Source organism: Asparagus officinalis, chromosome 1, assembly GCF_001876935.1.
Source record: "Asparagus officinalis chromosome 1, Aspof.V1, whole genome shotgun sequence".
NCBI lineage: Eukaryota > Viridiplantae > Streptophyta > Magnoliopsida > Asparagales > Asparagaceae > Asparagus > Asparagus officinalis.
In genome coordinates, this window is record NC_033794.1 from 9,289,655 (window position 1) to 9,299,568 (window position 9,914).

Genomic DNA, 9,914 nt, shown 5'->3' on the forward strand with positions numbered 1-9,914 from the left:
AGCAACACCCAAATATCACATACAACACTCAAATATTACATACAACAGCAAAATGTCACGTATAAACAACAAATGTCACATAAAACAACATATGTGACATAAAACCGTTATATGTCACATGAAACCAGCATATGTCACATAAGCAAGTTGACTTCCATAAAAGGACATCTGGAGCAATTCTAAGATGGCTTGTCATACTTCACAAAGCAAGGGTTTTTCGTTAATTCCTCTCCCATCAAGGCTTGTTGACTAACTTCTAACACCTGAAATTTAAAAAAATTTAACATCAAACTTCATTATTCATTAACACAACCAAAGTATGATTCATATAGACGGGGCAAAGCATTTATACCTGATGCAAGATCATGGGTTTGTTCATAAAATCAACGAGCGGCTTTGGAACGTTGAGCGTCAACGGCCTCAAACGGGTTCCAAATCCTCCAACAAGAATGAGTGCCTTCAATGTTACAAATTTTTCTTCTCTTACTGCTGACCAAATAACAACAATCAGAACTCGTAAAATTTGCAGAATTGACCTAGACTAAATTGCCAAATACCTATAACACGAAACAATAAATAAATATTTAAGAAAACAAGAGCAAGAGAAGTATGAGTCCCAAATCAATATCTTGCAATTGGGGAAAACTATTGACTAACAGTAATTGGATAAAATTACAGATAAAGTTCATTTCTTTTTAACCCAGAAAATAATCCTCAGTGGTTAAAGTGACATTACACTAGATCCTCTATTTTTATAATGAATAATTCACCATAATTCCATGAAATGCTCGGACCCAGTGAAGACTTCTTCAATTCCTAGTTTTACATCAAAATTCTTTAGCAAAGAAACAAAATTTTCCATTGGATCTAGCCGTAAAACACAAAATTAATTATTTTTCGCAGAAAGAAATTTAGCAATCTTATAAATTTCACAGCAAAATAAACCCTAGGTAATCAAGAAAGAACCAAAAGCTAACAGCTACGACTAGAACCAAACAAATTCCAATTAATCAAGAAACCCCCCATCAAGCATCCAAATTATCCTAACCAAACAACAAAATTCATTCAAAAGTTCAACGGAATGGATAAAAGGGTGCTCCCAGATCCGTCCCGCATTGCTCAAGATCCGCAACCCAGAATCATAGACGGAGAAGAAAAGCTAAATCAATGGAGAAATGAGAGGAGGTCGAATTGTACCCCTGGGAGTTTTATCGGATTCGGGTCGGAGAGCGCGAACTCCGCTTGAGATCCGATCTCTCGCCCGCTGAAGAAAAATGAGAAGATCGAGGAGTCGTTGGCAATGACACGGTGGCGTAGGGGTGGAGGCGTCGGCGGTGGTGGGGGAGGGTGAGGTCTTGGGCCAGATTGAGGAGGAAAGTAATGGGTTTTAACTTGGGAAGAAGGGTAATTTGGGAATTGGATTTCTTGGGCAGTGAGTTTGGGGTGTAAATTGTAAAAGCATGAAAACTTGGGTCAATGTGCCCCCAAGTGGTTGACTCTAGTTGGAGGGTGGGGATGCATAACCCAATTTTATTTGGTTCCTCCAAGCAATTTTCCCCGAAGTTAATGGCAAACAACTAACTAAACGAAGAAATATTCATCGCACTTGGACTCATCAAATCTAAATACATCGAAGATCGAACCTAGACGTATTATCACCTGATTCAGTGAATCAAGACGTAATTCCAACACCTAAATTACCATTGCCGACGTGGACTCCGGCGCTCACGTGCTCCCCATGCACCATTGCATGCAAACTACACCAACTTCACGAGGCGGTCGCAAGTGCCCGAAATCAGTCAACTCGACGCGTGTCAAAATCTTAAAGCCCCATGTCGTCGTTCCCCCGCTTATAAAACCCCATATCGAGTAGAATATAAATATATACAAAAAAATTATTTCTTCAAAATGCCAGTAAAGTACAAGAAGGCGACGGCGCCGTTAGATGAGACGGCAAGGGAGAGGCTGTGGGCGACGGTGCCGTTAGATCAGACGGCGACGGAGACCTCGACGGAGTTAGCGGAGCTAGTGGACTCGTTCTATGAAGGGAGAGGGGATGAGGGAGATAACTGGGTTATCGGGTTCCGGTCGGCAGCGAGAGACTGTAGGGAGATGCTGGATGCCGTGATGTCGGATTCGGGTGAAGATTTGATGGGTGAGAGGATTAGGGTTGCGGTGGAGGATGCAGTGAAAGCTATCGGGTCGGGTACGGATGAGGTTAAGAGGAGGGTTATGGGTTGGTTAAGAGAGAGAGGTTATGATGCAGGTTAGTTTTGTTTTTGTTAATGGTATATTTTGTTCGATCAATATTTTGTTTGATATGTCTGATTAATTTTTGGAAGAAATATACGATGAGAATATGAGAAGTTTTACAAAAGTAATGGATCAGCTTGTCTTTTTCTTAAAATTGTTGATTAAAAAGTACTTCTTGCTTAATTATTGATTTTTTATTTACAATATTATGTTAAGATTGTATTTAGTATAAATTACAATCAAATTAGGGATATAACGCAATAGGTTGTACCATATTATTATCTCTTTTTTAAAGGATATATGAATGTACTTTTATGTTAGATGCGGCACTCATTTTTATATAATTTTTTAAACTTGAATAAAATATGAATTGGATATGGCTTTAGTCCAATATTATGAACTGTCACTCAATTGAAAAAATGAGTACAACCTTTGATCAAAATTTAAGGTTACAATTAATACACGCACACTCAAGACATAACTAAAACAATACGTATCAATTTAGACTATTGATATGATGCGCTTGACAACCCTTTTAAATAGGTCCAGGCCTAAACTTAGCCCAATTTTGTGTCTTTTTATTTGACAAAAAGCCGGACCATAATTAATTAGCCTAATTTTTATATGTCAAATTTTTTTTAACAACTAATCAAATCAGTTTTAGTTTGGACCAAGTTCTAGTTTGGACCAACCCTTAGACGCACTCCAAAACTAAAACTGGTTTACGATAGAGCTAGGTCCGGACTAATCATAATTCAGTTTTGGGTGGGTTGCCGAAACTCTTAGTGGTCTACAAATAAGTCATATTTATAGCATCAAGTCATTACTAACCCTTAAATATTGCCTTTCAGGTCTCTGCAAATCTCAACGGGACCAGACAACTCGAACTAATAATCACGACTACATCGACATATTAACTCACAACGGAGCCCGCTACATTATTGAAATCAACCTATCATCTGAGTTCGAGATTGCTCGTCCAACTCAAAAATACTCCACCCTCCTCAAATCCATACCCAAAGTGTTCGTCGCAAAGCCTGAAGTCCTAAAGAAGGTAATCGACATAATGTGCGTTGTAGCAAAAGAGTCAATAAAGAGTGCAGGCATGCACATCCCCCCTTGGAGAACTAAGGGGTATATGTATGAGAAATGGTTTGGGATGTATGAACGCGATATCACGAAGAAGATGGAGGGTACTCGAGATGAGAGCTGGTCTGCAGGGTTCTTTATAAATGGTGGGAGATTTTGTAGGATGGAGATTGATGGGTGGAGAGGGAGAGGGAGAAGAGATGGGAAATTGGCTGTTGCATTTAGAGGCGTGTAGTAGTGATAATAATTTTGATTTGCAAAATATATATCCTTTTTGGTTGAGGAGCCTGCGTTGTTACGAGTAAATTCGTAGCAGGAACCAATACTGTGTAACGGTGTGAACTGGGGTTTGTGATGTTAAAGAGCTAAAATATACATACTTTGATATTGAGGAAATATGTGTTACGGTGTTACACGAAGCAACTTTGTTGGCAATGTGCAAAGGTTTCTCCAGTGAGTTGTGAGTCTTGTGATCCGAGAGAAAGCTTTTGGACATCTAGAAGTAGCGTCAGCGGGAAGAGGGTGAGCTTTAAGTTGCCTGAGGATGCTGATATTATCTTTTATGCTTGTGATGATGAGAAAGAGGAGTGGGCATTGCCACGGTGTCTGCTATTTATAGCCAAGAGAAACATCAGCATCTCATAATTGATTTATCAAGATTCAATTCAGTTCTAATGTTGCGAGAGGACGTAAGTGCTACAATTTATTAATCATCCTCATGCAATTTTTTTTCCCTGGAAAAATTGTTCATTCTTATGCAATTATTTTTTTCTAAATGAAAGAACCAAAGAATTTTTACTATTTGCCCTTAGGCCAGAACAGAAACCTAAACAAGAACTAAGCTATCAACTTTGCTATAATCACCAAATATTGATTGATTTGATGCGTACAGAGATTTCTATGTCAAGAGTACTGAAAGATCTACGAAGAAATAGAAAGTTGAAATCATTCCGTTCGTCAAAAGACTCAAAACTATTGTGTTTTTTTTCCTCTGCAAACCTGATGATTCTATAATTCTCCCAAAAAGCATCCGAGGTTCGTCATACGCAATCTTAGTAATTTTGTACTTTCTTTTGATTATGTCACAATAATAATTATACCGAAACAAAGGATGCAGGAAGCAACACTTCAAAAATGAGAAAATTAACAAAGAATTACAAGCCAAAAAGTGGATCACTGGACATTTTTGGGCCATGATCATTCCTATGCCGAGAGCAAGCACATAGACACCTACTGCTAATAACATATTTGCGAGCATTATCTGCTATTGTGGGCAACAACGCCATTATTGTATACCAATAGAGAAATATTTCATCGTTAATTTTTCGTCATTACTGGTGTGCCTCTGCGGAGAAATGATCAATGTAGATAATGATCAAGATCTGCCTGGAGCTATCAGCAGCAAATGTATCATTTACATACCTAAACAATCAACGCAAGTAAACAAATGACAATTCACACACGTAACATAACTAAAGCAAATATCAACCTCGCAAAAAATAAGCAAAGTCGAGCAGAATGAGAACTTCAAATGCCGTGTATTTATCCTAAAGTAATGGCATAAAAATTATCCACAGTCGGCTTTGACATGTCTGCTCAATTACTTGAATCTGACCACAGACATTATATTCTCTCAATCGTGAACCCGACAAATTTTCGAATTAGAAACATAAATGCCCTTATAACGGTGATATGTGACAATGAAAAATAGCAAAGTTTTCTTCATTTGTCTCTAAGCACGACATAGCTAGAACCATCTTTCACCTTCTTTTTTATCAATATTTTCTACAGGATATCCTTAAAAGCTGATTCTCCTATAAAAGGCCATCTCGTGAGTCTTTATCTTCAGCCATGAAAGACACATTAGGATTGGCTAAACTCAAATTTGCCATGTTGTGGTTATGATTCCTTCAACCATCATATGTCTTTTTCTTTTTTGAAATTATTTGACTTAATCTTTCGCAAAGGACAATCCTTTTTAATGTGACCAGGTTTCACATTCAAAACAATTGGAAGAACCGACATTAGTAGGCATCTCGAAATCTTTATTCAGATATAATTTACCACCTCATTATCCTTGTGGTTCTACAAACCATAAGTGCCCCATCTTCGTCTTCCTTGATGTTTTTTCTTCACCATCACATTGTTAATATGGAAGGATAGGAGATATCATAATCACTTCATAAATATAGACAAATACGATAGCATGTTTCTTGTTAATATGGAAGGATAGGAGATATCATAATCACTTCATAAATATAGACAAATACGATAGCATGTTTCCCTAATTTAACAGCATGCAAGTAGTATCATAATCACTTCATAAATATAGACAAATACGATAGCATGTTTCCCTAATTTAACAGCATGCAAGTAGCAATTTCTTTTTGGTTGAGTTCTAGCTCTTAGTCATATCCAGTATTATATTCGGAACACCTGATTGAATAGGATATGAAAACGTTTTCCTTAAGCCTTTCCTTCTACATGCTAAAATATACAACCATATATCTTAATTAACCACGAAGCCTAATCACTCCACCATATACTTAATCAATCAAGGAAAGTATCCAAATGTTAAAAAAAACAGGCATTAACTAACACACAACTCGCATGAACAAGGCTAACATATATAATCATTGTAGAAACCTTCCACCTGTAAACACCAAACAAAAGAAGCAAAATAAACCAGGTAGAGAAACCAAGAAGCTCATTTCTACCAAGAGAGAACAAGAATTAATATCATCAACATAGAAACAAAAAGTAACAGCCTATATATATAGCAAACCGCAGGCAAAATAAGGGCATGTCTAAAAAAAAGAGTCAAAAAACAGACATGGACGCTACCATTGCAAAGATTATAACCATAACTTGCTTACTATCAGCAACTGTTGTTCATGCACAACATACTTCATACAGATGTAGCACTAACAAGTTTAAAGACACGGATGCATACGCTCAAAGCGTCGCATACGTTGTTAAAATGCTGATAGTGATGACGTCGATAAGCAAATACGAGTACTGGGCTTATAGTACTATGACTATCAGATGCCTAAAGTATTTGGGCATGGTAAATGTTTTGGCGAGAAACGAGCAGCAGGACTTTGCTTCTCCTGTCCTGTTCAGCTAGCGAATGGCATCAAGGTAAATTGTGGGAATAGTGTCGGCGTTACTGTTGAGAACAGCGGTTGTATCCTTCGATATGAGGATCATTCATTCAGTGATTGAGGGACTTTTGTTCATGTAATTTTAATAGAAGCTATGACTTACTGTGCAAAAAAGGAAAAAGGGAGAAAAAGGCCTGCCTCCGTTCTTTCATTGAATGGAGATTGGGAGAGTAAATAATAGTAGAATGGAAGCTACAAAATAATGATATCTGAAAAGTATCATCTGATTCTAGTCTATCATCGAAGAGATATCTATTTTCAACAGGTGCAAAATGCATGAATCCTCTCATCAATGATCAGACAGATACCTAGTAAGGAACATTGTTCACTTTGAGCGTATATTATGGCATACATCTATTTGATACATCACTAATGCGATCAGTCCAATATGAACTATTTGATACATCATTAATGCGATCAGTCCAATATGAACCATTAAAAGTTTTTCCTTGACATTATATGCATCTTATTTCAATTAAATAATTGGTTCCCCTCAATATTCAACATTAAGGCGTCATTATACTAATGATGTGTTTGGGAGATGACTAAGGCAAGGGAAGGAAGGGAAATTTTTTCCTTCCTTCCCTTCCCCTCCTTTACCCCCCAATTTGGGTGCTAAAATTTTAGTTCAAATTTCCCCCACATTCCCCTCTTCTAGCCTTCTCAATGGAACTCTCAAACAAAGGTAAACAAAAATTTCCCTTCCCCTTACCTTCTCTACCCTCAATCCAAACAGGGAGTAAAGGATTTACATAATTAGTCAATATCTATCTATAAAAACTTACATTTACTATGAGTAACCACATGCATTTTCACCAACCAAATTTCCCAAAAGCACCTCATTCCTCACATCCTTCACATCTCCCTAACAAGCTCCTCCAAGCACCTCATCCCCTTGCAACAGAAGCATCCCTTACCTCTCCTAACATCTCCCCTCTCATTTTCCTCTTTTGCCCAAACCTTCTCCAATAATTCCCCCCAACTCCTCGGCAAGCTCTCAAACCCCACATCGTCAACCTTCTCCCCTACAACCCCATCAAGAATCTCCTGCAGCTCCACGATCCGACGGCTAGCCCTCCTCCTCAGCTCCCTCACATTAGGATCAAAGCACCCAGGCACAGAATCCAGCTTCAGCAGAAGCGCCATCAGCTCCTCGTTCAACTTGATCCTCTCCCTCTCGCTGCTGCGAACGGAGTCCACCGTTTCTTGCTGCTGGATCAAGCGCTGGAATCGATCGGTTTGGGAGTTAACCGAGCGGATTTTGAGGAGCAGGGTTCGGATGAGGTGAGAGCGGTAGCGGGATTGGATCTTGGTGGCGGCGGAAGTGAGGATCGAGGTCGGGTAATGGATTGGGACTGGGGTTAGTGTTGGGGTCGAGGGGGACTGGATTGGGACGGAGACGGGGGCATTTTGGTCATTTTGGTAAAGGTGGTAGGAGAAGGAGCTCATCGGGGTGAGATTCGACGGGGTGAGTGGGGAGAGGTTTGTTTTGTGGACATGTCAAGGAGTGTAGGATTCTAGAGGGGTCTAATTGTCTAAAGTGGGTGGGTTGATGACACTTTTTATCCGCATGCGAGTATACTGTACTGGCCGGGTGTAAGTTTTCAATTTTGCCCTCCTATTTTTTGCAACGGAAGGTCAACCTCAAATTCAGTTAAGTGCCATTGGTTTATTAAGTGCTATTAAATCCCTAGGGAGGCACTAGAGGCACACACCCCCAACCACATTCCAAACCACACCCCCTCTCTCATGTGCTACAGTGTAACGGGTCCCACATGGAATTTTAAAATTTTAAAATCTCATGTGAGGCCTGGTGCACTGTAGCATATGAGAGAGGGGGTGTGGTTTGGGATGTGATCGGGAGTGTACCCCTATCATTTTCCAAATCCCTATGGTGTTGGTTTTGGTTCTATGTAGCCTCATGATGGTTCTTCGTAAACTAAGGCATGGTACTTTTATCTTGTCGAAATTATTCTTATTAACAAATAGTTATCAAAGACATTCTAAGTAAAACATAAACAAGAATAAAAGAAAAATTACGTTGAATGAGGATTATCCAGACTTAAGATTGCAAGAGAGAAAACAAACGGGACCATTTCCCCCCTAATAATCTTCCCCGACTCTGATCGAGGGATTATACATCTCTCATGTGAGTCGTATGTGACTCTTTTCGCAATATTTTTAAATTTAGTCTGACCAAAATTTTGATTTTAATAAGTTGAAATAATATACTAAAATCACGGAGGCTTAATAAGTTGAAGTAATATACCGAGGGCTTAATGGATTTATAATGTAAACCACAGAAGCTTATCTGAATTTGAGCTCTGGTTGTAGAGGGGTCTAAACTGATAGTGGGGAGAGGTTTTTTGTAGACAAGTTAAGGAGGATTCTAGAGGGGTCTAAAGTGGATGGGTTAATTAAATTAGACTTGTTATCACAACCGTCCGCATAAGAGCATATTTATTTTTCCTTTTGTGATAGGATAAGTACTCGAGTGGATTTGTAGGTGGGCTCAATTGACCTTTCCTTTTTTTTTTGGAACTTTTATTTAAATATCATGAAAATCTATCCTATTTGCATATTTATTTTTCAAATCTAAATATTTGCTATTTGTCCACATTCACCCCGATCAGATTTTTCTAGCCCTTTCAACAATGTGGTTAGGAGTTCACTAGGGAGGGAAAGGGAAGATAAAATAAGGAAGGGGAAGCTAGTGACCGTGAGGGAAAATATAATATCTTATTTTGAAGTTTACTGGAGAAAATGGAGGAAAACTTATTTTATCATGTTTGAGAGTTTTAACTAAGAGCTTGTTTGGATAGAGTGGAGTAAGAAAGAAGGGAAGTTAGGGTAATCATTCATATTATTTAGGAACATTTACGGGGTGAAGTTATTAAACCCTATTTCCCCTTAGTTCACCCCCAAATAACATAAAATTTATTACCCCCCAAATTAGGGTGCAACCAAGGGGAAGGGGACTCCCTTGACCCCCTTCCCTTCCCTCTGTTCTCTCTCTTAGTTTTTCTTAACTTCTCTTAACCTCATTGAAATCCAAACATGTCCTAAGGGAAGGGGATGGAAAGAAAATATACTATGATCAAATATCAATTGTTAATCCATAATGATAAACAACCAAACTTCTTTTATAACTATTTTCCCTCCATTATCCTCCTCTACACTTTTTTGTGGGTTGGGATGGGGGTGATAAAATGACCATATTTTTATGCGATTTATATGAATTCTCCCTTGCTTCCTTTACATGACCCCTCTCAAAACAAAAAGATCTCAAACAAAGTGAACTTCCATATTCTCTTCCCCTACTTTCTCCTGCCCTCCATTCTGAAGAGATGAGCTCAGGATTCATGTTGTCAGGGTGGCGGTCGACCGGCCCGGTCGACCGCATTCGTG

The 9,914-nt window shown here is 38.7% G+C and overlaps 2 protein-coding genes across 2 annotated transcripts; one reads left to right on the top strand and one right to left on the bottom strand.

Annotated features, from left to right (window-relative positions):
- LOC109830253 lies at window positions 1,909-3,577 on the top strand. Its single transcript, XM_020397471.1, has 2 exons — window positions 1,909-2,266; window positions 3,105-3,577. The coding sequence occupies exons 1-2, from the start codon at window positions 1,909-1,911 to the stop codon at window positions 3,575-3,577; spliced, it is 831 nt and encodes a 276-aa protein (XP_020253060.1).
- LOC109848723 (BAG family molecular chaperone regulator 5, mitochondrial) lies at window positions 6,912-8,033 on the bottom strand. The gene has a single exon (XM_020418375.1). It carries the CDS (start codon window positions 7,953-7,955, stop codon window positions 7,362-7,364), a length of 594 nt encoding a protein of 197 aa, XP_020273964.1. The 5' UTR covers window positions 7,956-8,033; the 3' UTR covers window positions 6,912-7,361.